General features: G+C 39.9%; 1 protein-coding gene and 1 non-coding gene across 4 annotated transcripts in view; one reads left to right on the top strand and one right to left on the bottom strand.

The window, feature by feature from the left end:
* The window catches only part of LOC114046259 (tumor necrosis factor receptor superfamily member EDAR), a 118,710-nt gene that overhangs the window by 16,801 nt on the left and 81,311 nt on the right, over positions 1 to 20,598 (bottom strand). For all 3 annotated transcript variants that reach the window (XM_027866542.1, XM_027866541.1, XM_027866540.1), the window contains exon 5: positions 16,111 to 16,196. In XM_027866542.1, the coding sequence (XP_027722343.1) occupies positions 16,111 to 16,196 (86 nt within the window). The remainder of the gene's footprint in view (positions 1 to 16,110; positions 16,197 to 20,598) is intronic.
* Positions 911 to 1,014, top strand: LOC114046358. Its single transcript, XR_003569490.1, has one exon. It is a non-coding gene; the product is annotated as a U6 spliceosomal RNA (small nuclear RNA).

Here is a 20,598-nt window from a genome sequence, read left to right as displayed (position 1 = left end):
CTCTCTCTCTCTCTCTCTCTCTCTCTCTCTCTCTCTCTCTCTCTCTCCATATATATATATTATATGACTATCTCCGCATAAATATAGAAAATAACTCTACCTCCACATCTAATCTATCTATGTTGGGGCAGTTAGGTGGCACAGTGGATGGAACACTGAGCTTAGAATCAGGAAGATCTGAGTTCAAATTGGGCTCAGACATTTATTGGCCATTTGACTCTGGGACACAACCTTTGTTTGCCTCAGTTTTCTCAACTGCAAAGTGAGCATCATCATAGCACCTGCCTCCTAGGGTTGTTGTGATAATAAAATGAGATATTTGTAAAGTGCTTAGCACAGTGTTTGATACGCAGAAAGTGTTTAATAAATGCCTATTTCCTCTCTCCCTCTCTGTGTTCCTTTCTTTCCTTCCCCATTTCCCTTTTTTTCCTTCTCCCTTCCTTGCTTCCTTCCTTCCTTGCTTCCTTCCTTCCTTCCTTCCTTCCTTTTCCCTCTAGCCCAGTATAGGAAAAATAGTCTTGGTTCTATTCAGGTCAGCCATCTTCCAATACTTAGCACAGTGCCTGGCACATAGTAGGCATTTAATAAATGTTTATTGATTGATTGATTGTCCCTTGCAACAAATACTTCCCAAAGAAACAAGATTCTGGAATGGAGAAGTTTCTTTTAATACCAAATATTTAAACATCTTAGTGAAAATATGGAAATATAGTCCTCTTCCCCTTTCCTAATCACTCTGAAGACATCATTTTAAAAGCAGTATAGAAATCTTCATGGGGGCTAGTGAAGGAGATATAGCAACTTTCAGATAATTACTTTGGGACCCAGGTTTCTTCACCTTTTTTGTGCCATAGACCATTTTGGCAGGTGAAGTCTATGTACCCCTTCTCATAAAAATGTTTTTAAGATAGTGCTCAGTTCACCAGCACATGTACTAGAATTGGAACAACAAAGAGAAGATTAACATGGCCCCTGTGCAAGGACATGTAAATTCATGAAGCATTCCATATATATATATATTTTTAAATGTTGCTAAATGATTGAAAAAAATGCTAAATTTCAGTTAGAGGTTAATGAAAACAAAGGTAAATTTTTTTTTCCCATCCAAATTCACAGACCCCACCCTGAAATCTATTCTTGGAGCCCTTAGTGGTCCAGGGACTGAAGGTTAAGAACCCCTGTTTTGGACACTAATTACACACAGGAAACCTCAGAGAAAAAAGTCTGCTCAGTTCACCTGTCTAGTAGGCATGAAGGCAGGCATGCTTGGGGAGGTGATGTCAGAACATTTTGAATAATAGCAGCTTTTAGCACAAATACAAACTATACAAAATACTTTAAGAGGAGTAGGCAAAGGAGCAGCAAGCTGGCTTATTTGGCAGGTCCATGTCACAACTGAAAAATGGCAAATGCTATAATATTCTGCTGTTCTGCTAAGTACCATAAAGTCTCTCAGGCCCCAGCCCATCACTCAGGTTAGACAGGAAATTAAACTGTCTGCTAGTATATGAAAAATGTCATACAGCCTGCTAAGAAGCAAAATATACATGCTCTTTAAATAACGAACCTTAATGTTATGAAACATTGCATAGCATGAAACAGTGCTCTATCAAGGAGATGATATATGCGCTTTTGAGCTAATAACTGCAACCAAAATGAGTTTCAAAGGACTTTCCCTCTAAATGTGGGGATTTAAAAAAGAGTGAGAGAATCAAACTTGCTCAGAATGTCAAGGGAAGGGATATGTTTTCCTACTTTGACATCTATTAAATCCAGACCCAGATTTGAATTTTATAGAACTCCCAAACAGAGTAATTTATTAAAGTAGACCCCTTTCAAAATCCAATGAAAAAGACCTTTTGAAAGATTTTTGTAGACTTAATACAAGTCTCCAGGGCCTGTTTTTGAGACCATAGTTTCTTCATAGATTCCTGACCTTTGCCCCTTTACCCACACACTATTAGCTAAGGGATTTTCTTAAATGTTCCAACTAGCTATCCTTCCCCTGGGAAGCTTTGTAGGAGTGAGGGATTCATCATGGAGGCTTGCCCTAGCTGAGCTCTACCAAGTTCTTTTGGAAAGATTCTTTCAATCTGACACTAATGGCCCTATTGTCAGCCCTTATTGTTTCTCGATTTCATTTTAACTTTTTTTCCCCATTACTTTTTTATCCTTGACTTTTAGTGTTTTTATTGGTTTTCTACCAGAAATGGGAATAAGAAGATAAGATAAGGAATCAAATAGACTTCCTTTCCTCCCTCCCCCCAATGATGCCATAGCCAAAATGTAGCATAAGATAACGCAACTGGTCCATCTGGTTGTAATGGTAGATTTGGTTGATCCATCCACACTCCCTTGGCCATTTCTCATTGTGCCCAAGGAAAGATATTTTAAAAATGTCTGGCTGAGATAAAGGATGCAGTCTGGTCATGCTAAAAAGTCAAGCTATCTATAGTAAAAAGACACTGAATCACAATAACAATTTGACTAAAGGTTGAGTGAAGAGGAAAATTGGAGCTAAAAGCTCAAATGAAGATGGTAGATTTCATTCATTTCTTTTTCTCCTTGTCCTCTATTTCCATAAGGTCATAGATTTAGAGCTGGTGAGAACTTTAGAGGCCATTGAATACAACTTCAAAGTGACTTGACCACATAGCAAGTGGGCAAGCAAATCTTGGAGGCAAGATTTTACTCAGGCATTCCTGACTCCCAACCCTTCGCTCTATCCATTGTATTACCTATTTATTTGATGTTGAGGATACTACTTCTGTCCTTTTGGAGGGGGAGAGGGAAAACTTTGTTGGATAGCCATTTTGGGAGTGGAAGAAGAGGAAAGGGTTTGTCTACTGCTTATGACTGAGCCTTTTTAGGGGTCTCTTTGGAAAAAAGTGAGTTTATCACTAGCTGAGTTTCCAACTCCAACCCCCCCCCCCCCACTGATGGGTTACAGATTTACTGTCTTGAGCAATAAAGACTCAGGAAACCTGAACTGTCACCTCAACTATGCCAAGTCAACCTGAGTCAGGTCAACTAACATTTATTAAGTGTCTACTATGTGCCAGCCACTGTGATGAGTGCTAGGGATACAAAGAAGAGCCAAAAAATAGTCCCTGCTTTCAAAGAACTCATAATCTAACTGGAGAGACAGTTTACAAACAACTATGTACAAATATAATGTATGTGTAATTATATATAAGATATACACACAAAATATATATGTTACATATGTATATATACATGCATATAAATAAGCACATATATGTATATATGCATATATATGTATAGATATATATGCATACATACATGTGTGTATATATGTGTGTGTGTGTATATATCTATATCTATATCTATATATATGTATATATGTATATATGGAGTAGTCTCAGAGGGAAGGCACTAAGATTGAGAAAGGCTTCTTTCAGAACAAAGGACTTTAGCTGGCACTTGAAGGAAGCCTGGAAAGCCAAGAGGCAGAGATAAGGAGGGAAAACATTCAAGTCATGGGGGGGGACAGTCAGTGAAGGTGCCCAAAGCTGGGAGATGGAGTGCTGTGTGCAAGCAAGAAGGCCAGTGTCACTGGATCACAGAGTACATGGAGACAAGTAAATATGTCACTAAGAAGTTTTGTGATTTGGAGAAAAAAAACAGCTTTTCAGCACGGTGAAAAAGTTTCAGACCAGGATTCAAGGAACCTGGGATACTGAGCACATCATTTTAAGTTCAGCTTCCCTATCTGAAAAATAAGTGACTTGAATTAGATGAACAGTGGAGTCTTTTCCACCTATACCTCAGTTTCTTCATTTGTAAAATTGGGATAATATACTCTTCTTCCTACTTTACTGAGATAAAAGCTGCAATCCATGCTATCAAGACACATCCTCCCCAACTCCCAACAAATGCTTTATTCTTCAAAGAGTCTAAATACAGAACACTGACTATGACTAACCAAACAAAATTTCGCTTTCAGTTGAAAGTGAATCCACATGATTAGGAGATTTGTTTATTTTAAAACAGCTCAAAGGATCATGGGTTTAGAACTAAAAGGAACCTTGTTGTTGTTAAGTCATGTCCAGCTCTTTGTGACCCCATTTGGGGTTCCCTTGGCAAAGATACTGCAGTGGTTTGCTATTTCCTTCTCCAGCTCATTTTACAGATGAGAAAACTGAGGCAAACAGGGGTAAGTGACTTGCCCAGGTTCACACAGTTAGTAAGTGTCTAAGACCAGATTTGAACTCATGAAGATGAATCTTCCTGATTCCAAGCCCAGTGCTTTATCTACTGGACCACCTAACTACTCCTGGAAGAAACATTTAATTAGGGGTCATCTAATTTAACTACCTCATTTGCGGATAAGGAAACTGAGACCTAGAAAGGTTAAATGACTTGTGCAATATTACACAAGGTAATGAGTGACAGAGTTAGGAGTCCTCTGATTCCAAGTCCAAAGTCAGTGGATATGCTGCACAGAGAACGAGTGTCAATTTTCAAGCAACATTTGTGTAGCATCAGGCCACACCCTATAAAAGTTTAACAGATACTATGAAAGAAAAAAAAAGCACTACTAAGAACTAGCTTCAGTCATGCCCAAATTTCCTTTTCAAAGCAAACAAGAAATTAAAAATTTATCCACTAATGTTTTGGTAAGATAATTAAGGGATCATAAGAAAGGCCTTCAGGACCCTGGGCAGTATAGACAGGGGTCATCTCTATTCATCCTGTCATTTTTTTTTTTTTTGCCAGATGAAGCTGAGGTAGGCTGGGAAGAAAAACACTAAGAAGTCCAGGCCTATGGTCTGGGGAGGGGGCTGAGACCTTGGACCACAGAGTGGATCAAATTTATGAAATCTCTTAGCGTCCTCTGGCGAAGGTTGATTAAACAATTATGATGCCAAACAATTCTTGCAGGCTGCAACAAGTCAACAATAGTTTTTCTTAGCCTGAATCAAACAGGCATAGACCATACCCTAATTGCGCTTTGTCTGTCCTTTGGATCAAATGACAGGCTGGGGCTCTCCAGCTCCCCAATTGGATTCACATTTTTCTCATCTTTCCCTTTTCTACAGCTGAACCCTGGCTTATGGTAATTGAATAATTCCTGCTCTGCTCTTTTGGCCTCAGTAACAGTATCAGACACACTCCAATGGTTCATTTATCTAATAAAGAAATGTTGCATTTTGGGTGGAAGGCAGAAAGATGGGTGGGAGAGTGCAAATGGTCAGATTGTGGGAAGGAGTGTAACAAGAAAGAAGGTCTTTTACCTGATTTTTACTGATTTATCCAAATGGTATTTCTAAACTTCTGACCTTGAATTAAACAAGCTACTTCTCACCTCCTGACCATATATATCTTTGCCTCATCCCAGAGCCTTTCGGACTCTGTTTTCCATCCCTTCAACCTGCAAAATGTTACTGGATGAAGGAATCTTATAAAAGCCTTTGGAATGGGGTTAGATGCTCCCCAATGCATTTTAACCAGTGTGATGTGGCAAAGAGGTGTTGAGAATGGCTTCCTGGTCCAAAGCAGGAGGACTGAATGGTACCTAAATCCTTGCCTCCTTCCATAGGCAGCTGAGAAAAGGGCAGAGAGCTATTTCCACATAAATGGCCTCTTTTATGATGGCTAAGCAGTCAGGAATGGAATTAGCCTCACAGTGGAAGAGGTCAAGGACAGAGAATGAAGAAGCAATTCTAAAGGGAAATATGTTACAGTGGTTTCCTTGAATACTTGTGTATGTAGTTTAAAAATGAAAGAGCCTGATATTCTAAGGAAAGGATTGAAGGGATAGTGGAAAAAATGAGAAGAAAGGGATGGATTTTAGGCAATTTAGTATGTAGCAAAAATAAAAGAACAGGTAGAAGCAATGACTTGGAAAGAACTGAGACTGGGGTCTGAGGGCTTGAGTTCAAATCCTATTTCTGATGCCTATTCCTTTGTGAGACCACGGGCAAATTACTGAGCCTCCTTGAGCCTCAGTTTCCTCATCTGTAAAATAAGGGATTGGATTAGGTGGCCTTTGAGGTGCTTTTCAGTACTAGAGTTATGATACTATGAGTCATGGGTCAAGGTCACTTACTAGCTGTGTGACTAGATAAATCACTCAACCTCCCTGTGCCTCAGAGAAATCATTTAACTTCCCTTGCCCAGTGTTCCATAGCTAATAAATATATGATGTAGGATTTGAATCCAGGTTATTCTGACTTCAAGTCCAGTGCTGTATACACTATATCACATTGCCTTTCCTCCAACAAACAGCTAGCAACACTGGAGAATGTTCAGAGACTTAATCTTAGGATTGGGTCTGATTGAACTAGAAGCAAGGTATAATGGCCTAACAAATAGCTAATTGCCCAAGGAGATGAATCATTCGTGCCTTGTATAGAAGAGTGAATAGCAGAGAATTAATTTATTTTAGTACTTCATTTATTTTAATACCAACATACTTTTCAGAGAGGACATTAGGCTGGCAAAAATCAAAAGTTACCACTGGTGAGTTTTTTGATATTGTGCTTATTTACAAACTTGCTGTGGAGAATTCTTTAAATAAACTTTGCTTTATTAGTTGATATTGTGGACCTGCTCCCATCCCCTTTTCTCTCCTTTGCCCCTTTTGTAATTAATAAGGTTACATTTGCTGATGCCCTGTCCCATCTAACTTGCAGCCTATATGTGTTTTCTCCCTCTATTAGAAAATGTGTTCCTTGAAAGAAGGGACCGTTTTGTTTTTCCATTCGTATCTCCAACATTTTGCATAAAGTAAGCACTTAATAAATGTTTTTTCACCCATCCATCCATCCATTCATTGTGAGGCCTGGGTTATTCAACACATTGCATATGTTTGAATCTCTTTGTTTTGTTTTTCTGTTCTCTGTTGGCACAAGTAGTCTACGGCATCTCGTGATGGCTTACTTATCAAAAGCAATGTAAGGGATATCACTGGAGAAATGTGCGGCTGGAAAAGGAGGTGGTCTGGTCATTTGGGGAGAGCAATAGATAACAAATGGATAGCCTGAATGTTTCGCTGGTATCCAAGAAATCTTAAAATATCTAAAGCAAGGACTCTAGCAGGTGTGGAAGATCATCGAGGATCTGGAGGAGTTAGAGTTCTAGGAAGAACAGGTGCCTGGAGGATCTATGGGAAGACAAGGATAAGAATCTCATAGGGTGAGAAAGAATGATCAGTACCATTGGAGTATCTGTACCTACAGCAGTAAGAACACAAAGCCATTGAAATATTGAAGCCTGTTCTCTGCAATATTGATATCCACTGGTTCCCTAAAGACATATAATGTGCCTTTTTGTTTCCCAAAGCACATGAATCTTCTCTAGGTTCAGAGTTGGGAGATGGAGAGAGAAAAGAGGGATTAGAACCTCTTGCTAAGAAAGGCTTCAGAGAAACAGGCTCTGTGACTGAGGTGGTATTTCCTCTAGGAGAGCATATCTGTGTCAAAAAAGCTCCAAAGAGGAGACCATGAAGGTTCTAAAACACCAGAGAACAAGGCAGTCTGTCTAAAGGCATTTATTGTTATTCCCTCCTGTTTGAACCTAGAAAAGTACACAGATGCCTAATTATCCATGGTAGTACAACTCAGGGTGGGGCCTTCTGGGTAAACATCTTCTTAGCCCATTGGGATCCTCAAATGTTTGGGTCCTAGAGAAGGCATGGATAACTTGCTGTACAGAAGAGGAGTTAACTTTGTAGAATGAGGGAGTTCACCATAATTTCTCTTTCTCCTTTTGCCAACTCTGTGACCTCAGACTGCCAGGCATGCCCAAGCTCTGTTCTTACCTGGTCCATTCATTTTTAGCGACAGCACAGTTTGCAAAATGAAGAACTGCTTGATGGAAGACTAGACATTTTTACAGGACTCAATGACAGCACATAGGAAGAGAAGAAAGACTTTGGATGCTCTCAAACCATGCCTTATGTGATGCGTCTGTGGGCCCTCTCTCCACTTGTCCCCATTTGCTAGGATGGGATGTTGCTACTCCTGAATGCTGTGGACCATGTGCCTTTGTAGCTCCTCCCTACCCCTGGAATGCCAGCATCTTTCACCTTTTCATAAGTAGGTGTTACAGTTTTTACATGTGTGCTAAGCCTATTATCAATGAGAATAATTGGGCAGATTTTGTCAAAAAGTGCCAACTTCGGGCCTTGGATGTGGTTTTAAAGAGTGTGCCAATGAATACACCTGCAGTACAACGTGAATCCAAAAGAGCCGGTTTCTCTATATCTTTTGTTAATTATACTTGAAAGTTTTGGGGGAGCAGGAGAAGAATTCCCCAAAGGAGAAAAGCACCTGCCCCTCCTGCTCCTCCTCCTCTTCCACAAAAGAAGAGTTTTATTTCTCTTTGGGGTTAAGAATACGCTACAACATTCTAAAATATGCTTGGTGTTCAAACCTCACTCTCAGCTGGTTGAAATTCTGACATCTCTTAGAGTGTAAGTGAGATTTAAACAGGGGGAATCCTTGTAGACCTCATTCTGGCTCATCAGCCTCAGGATGGATGGAGAAGAGTGGCATGGTGGTCTGAACTTGGGTTATACACACTGTAGGCATGTGCTGGAATAGCCGAAGAGAGAATGACAATACCCCATAGGGGTTAGGAACATTAAATTCCTCACTATAAACTTCTTTACCTAGAGGTTATCACTTAGCTATAAAAACATATTCCAGGCTCTCTGTTGGTTTATAAATAATCAACCCAGCAGTGATTAAAAGGTAGTCTGGTGGGTTGTGAGGTTTTCTGCAATGACCAGCAGTCATATTAAGGAAGCTAGGTGGCAGAGTAGAAAGAGTGCTAGGCCTGGAGTCATGAAGACCTGACTTCAAATTCGGCCTTACTAGATGTATGACCCTGGACAAGTCACCTTAGGTCTGTTTGCTTCAGTTTCCTCAACTGTAAAATCAGGATAATAATAACATGTACCTCACAGGGTTGTTGTGAGGACCGAATAAGATGATATTTGTAAAGTGTTTAACACAGAGCATGGATGTAGTAGGTATTACATAAAGGTTTATTCCCTTCTCTTCCCTGTATTTTTCAGTTTATTTGCTCATATGATGGATCAATGTCCTTTCAATATGGAAAAGAAAATTAAACATCATGGTCTTCAAATTTTATTGGGCCACATAGCTATTTCATACTGTAGTAACTCATTCATTTCCTCCCTTTCCAGTGCATTTTGAATTGGATATTTCATTAGTTAGTTGGTCAGATAGGTGGCACCGTGATAGAGAACTGGGCCTAGAGTCAGGAATACTCATCTTCCTCAGTTCAAATCTAGCCTCAGTCACTTACTAGCTGTGTGACCCTGGGCAAGTCACTTAACCCTGTTTGCCTCAGTTTCCTCATTTGTAAAATGAGCTGGAGAAGGAAATGGCAAACTGTTTCATTATCTTTTCCAAGAAAACACTAAATGGGGTCATGAAGAATAGCACACAACTGAAAATGACTAAACAACAACAGCAACATTAGTTTGTTAAAGAAACAAAACTGAGAAAAGATCACAAATTTGGAGTCAAAGGATCATTTTTTTTAGGCAATCGGGGTTAAGTGACTTGCCCAGGGTCACACAGCTAGTAAGTGTCATGAACTCAGGTCCTCCTGACTTCAGGGCTGGTGCTCCATCAAAGGATCATTTTCTAACAAAGGTTAAATAAGGATGACTGTGATCACTTTATGTCAGAAAACAAAGTGGTTATCTCTGCTAGCTAGAGCTGGTGTGATGTGATGTGATGTCCAGATCCAAAGACCTGTCTGGTTCTGGTTTCTTTGGTGTTGATTCCATAGCAGTCGGCTAAAGAGGAAGGCAGAAAGCTATGCACAGTATTGATTGTGTCCTCCTACCATGGAGCTATCTAATCAACCCTCAAGGGTGCATGCTGAGACAGAGATACCTCTATGTTATGTAATCATAGGTTGTAATGATGCTTTTGAGATTTTAGTTAATCACATAAATATGCCAACATGCACCTAAAAGATGTATGTAGAGCTGAGTGGATGAAAACTGATTAGATTTCAGGATTAAATAACTCTAGAAGGATCTTAAAGTCTCATTTAGTTTTAACCCTCTCATTTTACAGATAAAGAAAGGGAGGTCCAGAGGAAATGAGTAACTTGCCTAAGGTCACATAAGTAGTAAGTGGTAAAACCCAAATTTGAACTCAGATCCTTTGACTCCGAATTGTCTACCTTCCATTGTTATACCTTGTTTACTCACCAGAGGCTGAAACATCCCTAAAACAAGTACTAAAGACGATTGCATTGATGATATTCACAAGCAATAGGACAATAAGGTACCCAAGGGGTTCAAATATCCCTTGTGGGTTTCCAAAACATACAGGCATGGGTGAAACTACTGCCTAAAATACCATTACAGTGACCCAGAGTTGGTATACTACAAGTGTTCAATAAACATTTGCTGATTAACTAGAGCCCATGAAATGTGTTGGCCCTTGGGAAGCATGGCAAGGGTGTTTAGGGGACAATGGGCTAGACGGGGTGGGGAACCTGCAGCCTCAAGGCCACACATGGCCTCTAGATTCTCAAGTGCAGCCCTTTGACTGAAACCAAATTTTACAGAACAAATCCCCTTGATAAAAGGATTTGTTCTGTAAAACTTGGAATCAGTCAAAAGGCTGCACCCAAGGACCTAGAAGGCCTCAGGTTCCTCACCTCTGCTAGAAAATAGATCCTTTAGAAACCTTGACTTTACAGAATAACTTTAGGCTATACTGTGTCCCACCCTGCCTTTTTTTATTTGTACATAATGATGGGGTTGGAATCTGAGCCCCAGAAAGGAAAAACTCTGGCCCCAGAACATTTCCCACTCTTGGTAATTCTATTACCTCATGGACTCTGTACTTTCCCACATGGCCAAATCTCTGGCGGCTATGGTCCCATCAACTAGTCTTTCATTGTGACTACACCCAATCTCCCCTCTATTGTCTTGCCTCCCTATGGCCTCAGGCCATTTCCCACCTTTGGTCCTACCTAGGCTCCATTTCCCACCCTTGAGAATTCTATTACCTCATGGACTACTTGGCCACTCTCCCATGGTCTTTCTGTATATAAAGTCTATCTTGTCTCCATTAAGATGCTCAGATTCTTAAAATCTATCCAAGGCTTAGATTCTTATACTCTAGCCACTGCTCAGATTCTTAAAATCTAGCCACTGCTTAGATTCTTATAATCTAACCACTGCTTACCCACGTTCAGACTCCTTAAGAGTCTGCCCAATATGATGGATGTTCCAATAAACCTTGTCTTTGGCTGAAAGAAGGCTTTGGTCCAATTCTTTTGGGCAGGACCTGCGTATTATGATTTTGGGGTCCCAGCACCCCTGAACCCCTAAACTGCATCACATAGGACCTAAAAGAGAATTTGATTCTGAGCCTGTATAGAATCTATCTCATTTAAATGTTGAAAAGGGACTGATGTCCACCTAAGATATCCTCAGATGGATCTGGGTTCTCATAGATAGGGATGTTCCCTCCAATGATGCAGATCTCAGCCCATCCATGGCTGCCCATAGTCTCACCCTTGTCCATGTACCCTGTAAATTTGACAATGGGAGTCCACCCAGTTTGCTAGTGGCCTTCCTTGATTTTTCTTGACCTCACAAGGATGTTCAATAGAGCACAAGGATGTCCCTCTCTTAGCACATATGACCAGCCTTTGTACTTAAATTTCTTTGATGACATCCTTTGCTCTGGTTCTTCTCTGGAGTTCCTTACTTGTGTCATGGAATTAAAAAGTACTCCTTTTATCTTAGTAGTTAAGATTGCTCAAAGTTTTAGTTAAAAAACACAACCGGTGCCAAGCATAGTGGCAGACACTTGTAATACCTGTTACAGGGGGAGGCTAAGGCTAGTGGATTGCTTAAAGTTCCCCTTGATGAAAGGATTTGTTCTGTAAAACTTGGACTCAGTCCAAGGGCTGCACCCGGGGACCTAGAAGGCCATAGGTGGCCTCCAGGCCACAGGTTCCCCACCCCTGGGCCAGACTCAAGAGTTCTGAGCTGCAGGTGGGCTAAAGCCAATCAAGTGTCCTTATTAAATCTAGAAGCGATATGGTAAGCCCCCAGGAGCAGGCTGTAGGGGCACCAGGCTGCCTAAGGGAGAAGTGAACTGGTCATGTTGGAAATAGAGTAGGTCAAAGTTTCTATGATGACAGTGGTGGGGTTGGGCCTACTATATATAATATGTCCTTTAGTATGTATTCAGCTTTAAAAGCTTACCATTGCATTAAGACTTTAGGACAGCCTGTATATGTATGTGTGTGTGTGTATACATATATTAGCAAACAGGAAAATATATCATGAGTGGAAGGGGACCAGATAATTACTATATACTGACTCTTCCACAATGTACATCTTATTGTGAAACAGAGACAGTTACTGAGGTAAGGGCATGAACCTAAGGGTTACCTAAAGGCTGCTTAGATCAGGCTGGCTTTGGCAACTGGACAGCATCTTCCTGGAGACGGAAAGGTATAGTTGAGGTAACCAGAGGGAGGGAGAGAGAGAGGGACTGGAATCTATGCTCTTTTGCTTCAAGCCCCAAGAAAAGGACTATTTTTAAAGAAGTCTATAAGCTAAATTGACTTCTCCATTTGATTTATGTTGCAGCTTTCCCACACCTACCACCTACACCAACGAGGGATGCCCAATTATAATTCTTTGGGAGACTGTAGTGTTCTAAGATTGGTAGCCATAAGCCTTCCCCTTTGTTATTTTCCTCAAATTTCCTGGCAGTCTTAGGGCCCTTTCGGTAGCTTTGAGGGGTTTGAATGTATTACAAAGACTTTTGGTGCTGTCCATGTCATTTAAGACTTACCTGAATGGACTCAACTACAAAAAGAGTTGAAGTCTCAGTGAAGATGGCTAAAGCAAAATATTTTAAGGTTTTCATACGGTTGTGCTTATGAAAGTCCTTGATCTTTCAGAAAAAGTCCTAGGAAAGAAAGGACCTATAGATTTAGATGTAACATAGACAGGGAAGCTCATGACCTGATTGATAGGCAGAGAACAATAACTTCAGCTTCATCTGAAAGGTGCATATAACATGTTTTCATATGTGTTTGGAAGGGAGGGGGACAGGACTCAGGGTTCCTGATTTAGTTTAGTGTTCAGTTCCATATGCTATACTCTCAAACTCCATCTACTCCAAACCCCATCATTTTAGGGGTGACTAGAGAGGTAAAATAACTTGCTCAAGGATCACATAATTAGTTGGCAGCAGGACTGGGTCTCTGCATGCATGTGCCTATGAAGCTCTTTCTAGCACATAGTAGGTTCTTAACAAATGCTCACTGATTGATTTCTATCAATCATGCTGCTCTACCTTCTTCCACGACTGTAACCTTAATAACAATATGTTATTGCATATTCAACTTACACATGTTTTAAAAGCTTCAAATATTAGGTCTGGCTTCATTGCTCTACTTAGGACATGCCTATCAAAATTAAGGCACTCCACGGGACAATTCATGTGCATTCAAATGAACAAGTCTAAATTCTCTGGAATCAGTGAATTCAGCCCTCTTTTCCACTCTCACCTTCTTACTAAAATCAAGCCTTGTTCTTTCAGGGCTAACATCAAATACTTATGATCCACATCAAAGATACACAAATGCAGAACTTGGAAAAATTTGAAAAGAATTCAATGAACCCCCAGGAAGAAAACAAAATATTTTTCTTCTTCTCTAGATAAGAAGAGATGTTTTTAAATAGGGAGTGTTTTACAACTGTGTCAAATTAGAAATTTATTGCTAAGTTATTTGGGGTTGGATTGTGTTGACTTTCCCATTTGAGGCACGGTTGGTGGTTGTAGCCAGTTTTATCATGGGTCAATATGATAACCTGCTGGGAAACCCAAAAGTTTTCCCTAATTTGTGTAGTCATTTACATATTGAGGCATAGACAATCTCAGATTTAAAAAGCAAGCAAATCCATCATCACCATGTATGTCTACTTTACTGCTTTTGAAGACCTGCCAAGTGGGAGAGAGAGGTTGCTCTAGCCCACTCTTCAGACACTCCCTGCACCAATTCAGAGTACAGTCATTCTAAGCTGCTGAAGAATGCCATGGATAGAGCTTCACAATAATGAAGGCAGAGGGAAGGAAGAGATATTTTTCTATATTCCCCCTTTTTCTCTTCTTCTTTCTTGTCTGAAGGTTTCCACTATACCACTACTAAGCCAAAGTCACAAAGAAATAAAAGAAAGAGGAAAAGGATTTATATGTACACATATATTTATAACTGCTCTTTTCTTGATATCCAAAGCTCAGAAACTATGAGGTATCCTCCTCCTGGGAAACTGATAAATAAATTGTTATATGAATATAATGGAATATCATTGGACCATAAGAAATTATGAAAGAGAGAATTTTAGAGGAAAATGGGAAGGTCTTGGCAAATGCATGCAGAGCAAGGTGAGCAGAATTAGAACAGTCTCTACAATGATAACAATGTTATGCAGAAAAAATAACTTGGCAAGACTTTAGAACTCTGATCAATGCAATGTTAAACCATGAATCCAAAGGAAGGGAGACAAAATATGCCACTCACTTCGTCACAGAGAGGTGATTAACTTCAAATGCAGAAAGAGACATGCATTTTAAGACATGTCCAATGTGGGAATTTGTTTTGCTGGACGATGCAGCTATGTAGTGAAGACTGGGTTTTTTTTTTTTTTTTTTGGATTTACTCGATTGGGAGAGTTGTGGGAGGAAGAGACTAAAAGTATTTGTTACTTGAAAACCAAAAATAATAAACTACTAACAAAAAAAGCTATTCCTTTTCCTATTCTCTTCCCATCATAAGGCAGCATCCTGTGAGAAAAGGAATGGTAAAAGGTCGTCTTATCTTCTCATGCACTAGCAATCTTACAGGAAAAACACACCATGTTGCTTTCACTTTTCTCCCTCAAGAGGAGAGGAAACTAAATTGTTAATCAATTTAGGAAGCTTTTGTGAATTACTGTTGCCTTCCCAAAATTCATCACCCAAGCGTTCAACCATTTTTGCACTAAGCTGGCTTGTCTCCTGGTGCCCAGATATTTAGTTTGTTGCCAGTTCCATAGGGATTGGATAGGGACTGGACCTTCCATTTAATTATAGAGGGCACTCCCAGGCAAGGAAAATTCCTCTACCAATGTAGGTCAGAACCTTCTCTGCAACTTATAGTTATAGAGAGCTGCTTTAGAGCATGTGGGCTGCACATGGCCCACTACATTCCTGAGTGTGGATCCAGATTAAAATATAATTGCAAAATATTTATGACAATAAAAATAGAGTAAAATACATATAATGTTAATATGTAGTTTTCTTTTTTCTTCAAGGCAATCAGAGTTAAGTGACTTGCCCAGTGTTACACAGCTAAGAAGTGTCTGAGGCTGGATTTGAACTCAGGTCCTCTTGACTCCAGGTCTAGTGCTCTATCTACTGCACCATTTAGTAGTTTACTGCTCAATGGTAGTTTTCTAAGTCAACATATGGCCTGCAGAAATCCTTTTGTGTGGTTTAGTGGCCCCATTTCTACTTGAATTTGACACCACTTGCTTAGAACACAGAGGTTAAGTGACTTGCCCAAGTAAATCATATTTATGGGCTTCAGTTTCCTCATCTCTAAAAAGGAGTGGGACTAGATATCCTCTAAAAATTCCTTTTAGCTATAAAACAGTTGTCCTAACGTACCTGGGTTTGTTTCCTAGGAAGTTTCCCGCCCCCCCCAAAGTGACTTCTCCAGCTTTGTGGGGCAAAAAAACCCAAAACAACTGCTAGTACATTTCTTCATTTGGAAAATGAGGGGATTGGATGATATGATCTCTTATTTTCTGTGTGTTCCAATATTCTAAGATTCTGACCTAGTAATTAATGGCTAGGTGGACTAATTTATTCCAGGTATCCTCACACTCCAGTTCCCAAAACTTTAGAAAGAGGACTTATTAATTAAGGCTGTTTCTTGAGTATGCAGCAGGGTCATCTCTCTTGGAAAGAATGCAAATGATTCTTGCTTATATTATGATTATCATCATCATCATTAATTAATATTATTATTATTATTTATTTAAAGATGCAAAATGAAACCAAAAGAACAACTTACATTCTTTGGTGTTTGGAGGTGCAAGTAAGCAGGAGTAGCAAACCATTCCATAGATATTCCTTGGTCTGTTTTCCAGCATGTAGTAACTGCACCAAGGGACAAGATGAGACAAAACAAATAATGTAGGTAAGCGAGCATAAAGTCATGAGTAGCTAAGCAGTGACCAATCATGGTAAGAGATAAAATCACTATGATTTAGCAGGCTCCTTATTGCCAATTTGATGACCCTATCAGTTTTGACTGATTATTTCCAGCTTTCATCTCCCCCAGCAGTCCCATGACAAAAGCAGTTAATCACGCATACACAGTGTGAATCAAGAATGTTGCTTAACTAACCACCTTCTGCCCAAGGAGTTTCAACTGGGGCTTTTTTGCTTACCCTGAAACAGAATTTTTCCTTATGATCAGGACATATTCAATCTCCTTGAGGGGACTGGCTTTTTCAAATTTGTCTTTGAATCCCCAGCCCTCTAGCACAGTACCTGTCCATTTTGTGCGGAGGGGGGGACTAGACCTGTGGTTTCATTGGTATAAGAATGCTTTTTATTTTCTCCAAAACAGATTGGCACCTACTTTTTGGCTTAATACAGTAGTCTTTGAGAGTAGCCTCAGGGTTCTGGGAGGTTGTGACATGCCCAGGTTTATACAGCCAGTGTGTGGCAGAATTGGACCTATGTCTTCCTGATTCCAAGGCTGGTTCTCTATCCACTACATAAAGCTGCAGTGCACATAGTAGGTGCTTAAACTGAACTTCCTCTACCTATGAATGAATATCCTCTTTTTGAATTCTTTTTGCTGTTTGATTTGTTTGGCATTGTGTATGTAGATCTGATGGGCTAACCCTGTTTGTCTCGATTTCCTCATCTGTCAAATGAGCTGGAGAAGGAAATGGCAAACCACTCCAGTATCTTTGCCAAGAAAACCCCAAATGGGATCACAAAGAGTCATACATGACTGAAATGCCTTAACAATATAGCTCTGATTATCACCATCAATAATAAATATTTATTAAGTGCCTACTATGTTCAGGGCCCCTGGACCGAGTGTTGCTTCAGCTCCAACCTGGAAAGAAGAGCCCTTTGGAAGTAAGATAATCCATTTTATCTGGGCTGCCAATAATGGTGGCAGGAGTTAGAAAGGCAGCTGCTCAATTGCTTCATGTAGGTCTCTGGAGGTCTGTTTTTTAAGGTAGCTTGAAATCCAACCCAGCTGTAATCTAAATTCAGCCTTTTCCTCCTCAGAGGGCAGTTTCTACTCTTAAACACCTATATAACTGCAAAACTTTGACTGGAATGTGGAAAGGAGACGACATAGACCTCAACAATTTATCACAGTGTGAGGGTAAAACTTTTTGCGTTCTTTATCCCAGAGTGGCATTTGCTCTGCTCTATCGCTGTGACTCACCCAAAAGACAGACCCAAGAATCAGAGCAAATGGCTAAGGGATCATTCCATCTAGTACAAGTAGGACAGATCTCTGACCCTGCTATTCCTGTTCCCTCTGTGGTACACAATAAGTGTTTAATAAATGCTTTTTCATTCATTCCTTCCTTCCTTCCTTCCTTCCTTCATTCATTCATTCAGTGTGCCAAAGCAGGGGGTTCTCATCTTTTAGAGCCTGAATTTGTTACAACAGAACTTTTCTAACCACTGGCTTTGGCTCCTGTCTCAGTGTGCACAAGTTTTCCAGAAACATAAACATTCAGCAGAAGATCATGAATGTTATTTATCACAATCTGAAAAGTACATTAAATAAAGAGAGTGAGTGCCAATATTTTCCTTTATTACAATTCAAGAGATGAAAAATCTTTCCCTGCTATTGGATTTTTCCATTGTTGTTGTTTAATAATTTCTTTTATTCCCCCCTTTTCCCTATTGGCTTTATAAAGAGACAGACATCCAGCTGACAGCAGTGATTACTGACAGCTTGGTCTCCACATTGGTGGTTGTGTAGGAATTTAAACTCCAGACCTTAATAAATTTGGAACATTACCAATAACATTATTATAATAATTGTTTTGCCTTTCTCCAATGTTTTTTTTTAATCTTAGGATCCCTTTGTTTCTCATAAACATTAATTAATCAGTATGCAAAACATTTCTTTGATGACGCACAGCTACCAGTCTTGGTATCTACATTTAACCCTTTCTGGAAAGAGACAGGCTGGGAGCCATTCTCCCTTTCTCAAACACTCATTCCCAAAGGAAAGTGTCCATCTTTCTTCCTGTGAGGCAGGAAGAAGTACAGGCAAAATGATGATTTTCACACAGAATCACAGAATTTAGAATTGAAAGGCACTTCAGCGGCCACCCAGCCCAACCCATACCCAAAACGAAGCCTCACAATAACGAAGGTCTATGCAGATTCTGCTTGAAGACTGTAATGAGGGGAAACACACTATTTCCGGAAACAGCTCGTTCCACTTTGGGATAGTTTTGTTAGGAAGTTGTTCCCAGATATCAAGCCCAATTTTGCCTTTTTGCAACTTCAGCCCTCTGAGACCCAAAAGAAAATGTTAAATTTCCATTCCTCATGTCAACCCTTCAAACACATGGAGACAGCTACCACGTTCTTCAGTTTGTCTCTTTGTCAGGTCAACCATACTGAGTTCCTCCAACCAATCCATATATAAAAGCAGATTCGAGGCCCTTAGTTACCTTGGTGAATTGTTTGCTCTTTAGTCACCTTGGGAATTGTTTACTCTTTGTATTTGGAATGGGTCTCCCTGTTGGGAGCAACAAGTCTTGCCTTGTATGAGAATGGCCATGCTAGCTAAGTTTTAAACTTACTTAAGAAGGTATATGTCTCTATTGATCAACTACGGAATCATTGGGCTGAAAAAGGACCTCAAATGTCATTTAGTGTACTCCATCTGCCCTTAGAAAAAACCACACCTAAAAGCATCCTGGGCCTATGAGAATCTATGCTATTTAAAAATAACTCCCAGGAAGGATAGTCTATATTTCTCTTGCTTACATATGTCGGTGTTTAAGTATTTATTGATGAAAATTCTCTACTATTTATATTTAACATGACTAGCATTTCCTCTATTCTTCTTGACCTGTTTTTGATGGAAATGGAAAATAGTTTGAAATGACATACTACATAGTAATCCACCAAAGAGTTTGACAGTTATTAGTTAATGAACCTAGTTGTATTTTGTTTATGCTAAATAATCTTAGACCCTGTAATTGTATAGTGTAAAGAGCTCTGGATTTAGGGTCAGAGAATCTGGGTTCAAATCTCAGCTCCGCTACTGACTCACCATATGACCATGGACAAGTCATTTACCCCTTTTTAATGTTAGTTTCCTCCTTTGTAAAATTAGGCAGTTGGATTAGATGATTTCTCAGGACCCTTCCAGATTTAAATTTATAATCCTCTGAACCTCTCTGTATAGTCTAACTTATTTGGAATCTTCCCTAGACATTCTCTAAGTTTTCTCTTTTTCTGGGGGTGGAGGAATAAAAAAAAACATTTATTAAGCCTTTACTATGCACAAAACACTGTGTGGAAGGGTGGGAAGGGACATGGGTTACCTGCACACAGCATGGTGGCCGGTGAAGAGATGGCTGGAGAGTGAAGTTAAACTTGGCTAGAGCCTGAGTCTCTGTAATGAGTGACTGAGGCAACCACCAAAGGTGGGATAAGTGGGGGAGCCAGAGCAAGATTCTCAGGCACAAAAGGGTTAAGTCTTCCAGGGCTTGGCATGTGGATCTGGTGGTGTGGCAGTGAAATTCCTTTCTAAGTTTCTGAATCTCTGTTAAGACATACAACCCCTAAATGGACAGTTTAAATATGGCCCCTTGGCTCTCTTATTTACATGACCAATTTCCCTTATGCCAAAAAGGCACAGATTTCCTTTCACTTGACACACTTGGTTGAAATACAACTTACAATAGGCACCCCTGGGGGCTTGCTACAGCTTTCTAAAAATGTTGAACAATATAAATGACCACTTGGGGCATTTCCATTCTTTTCATCATCCTCTATAGGTTCATTCAAGAGTAGAGGGTCAAGGCATGTCAAATTAGCAAGCTGAGCATCTTTAGTACATAAGCAGATGCCTGAGAGGTGGTTTTGAAATCTGATCTCTCCTCCTTTTTCTTTTTTTTTTTATTCTTTTCCTTTTTTTTTTTTTTGTACTTTTAACCCCTGGTCCACTCCCTGAGTCCTTCTAGGTAGGAAAGCCCCATGTACTGGCTATTGTTCAAGAGAGTGCCACTGCCACATACTGATGCACAGCAAAGCCTGTAGTGAATGAGGAAAGAGCCTTTTGCCAAACCACAATCAAGAAGGGAAGACCAAAGATACTTGTGGAGTTATAAAGATAAATAAAAGGTAATATGGATCCACAACCTAATGGCCACAGTGGATTGAGGAAAGATAAACAGCCTTTCATAAATCTAATTAAACTAATCTGCCAATTCTTTTTTTTTCAGTTCTTCCCAGTAAAATGCCATGGAAGATTAAGTTTAGTTCTTCAAAG

Source organism: Vombatus ursinus, unplaced genomic scaffold (genome assembly GCF_900497805.2).
Source record: "Vombatus ursinus unplaced genomic scaffold, bare-nosed wombat genome assembly UNPS02014781.1, whole genome shotgun sequence".
NCBI classification, from domain to species: domain Eukaryota; kingdom Metazoa; phylum Chordata; class Mammalia; order Diprotodontia; family Vombatidae; genus Vombatus; species Vombatus ursinus.
The sequence above is the reverse complement of the archived record's forward strand: the minus strand, read 5'-3'. Positions and strand labels throughout refer to the sequence as shown.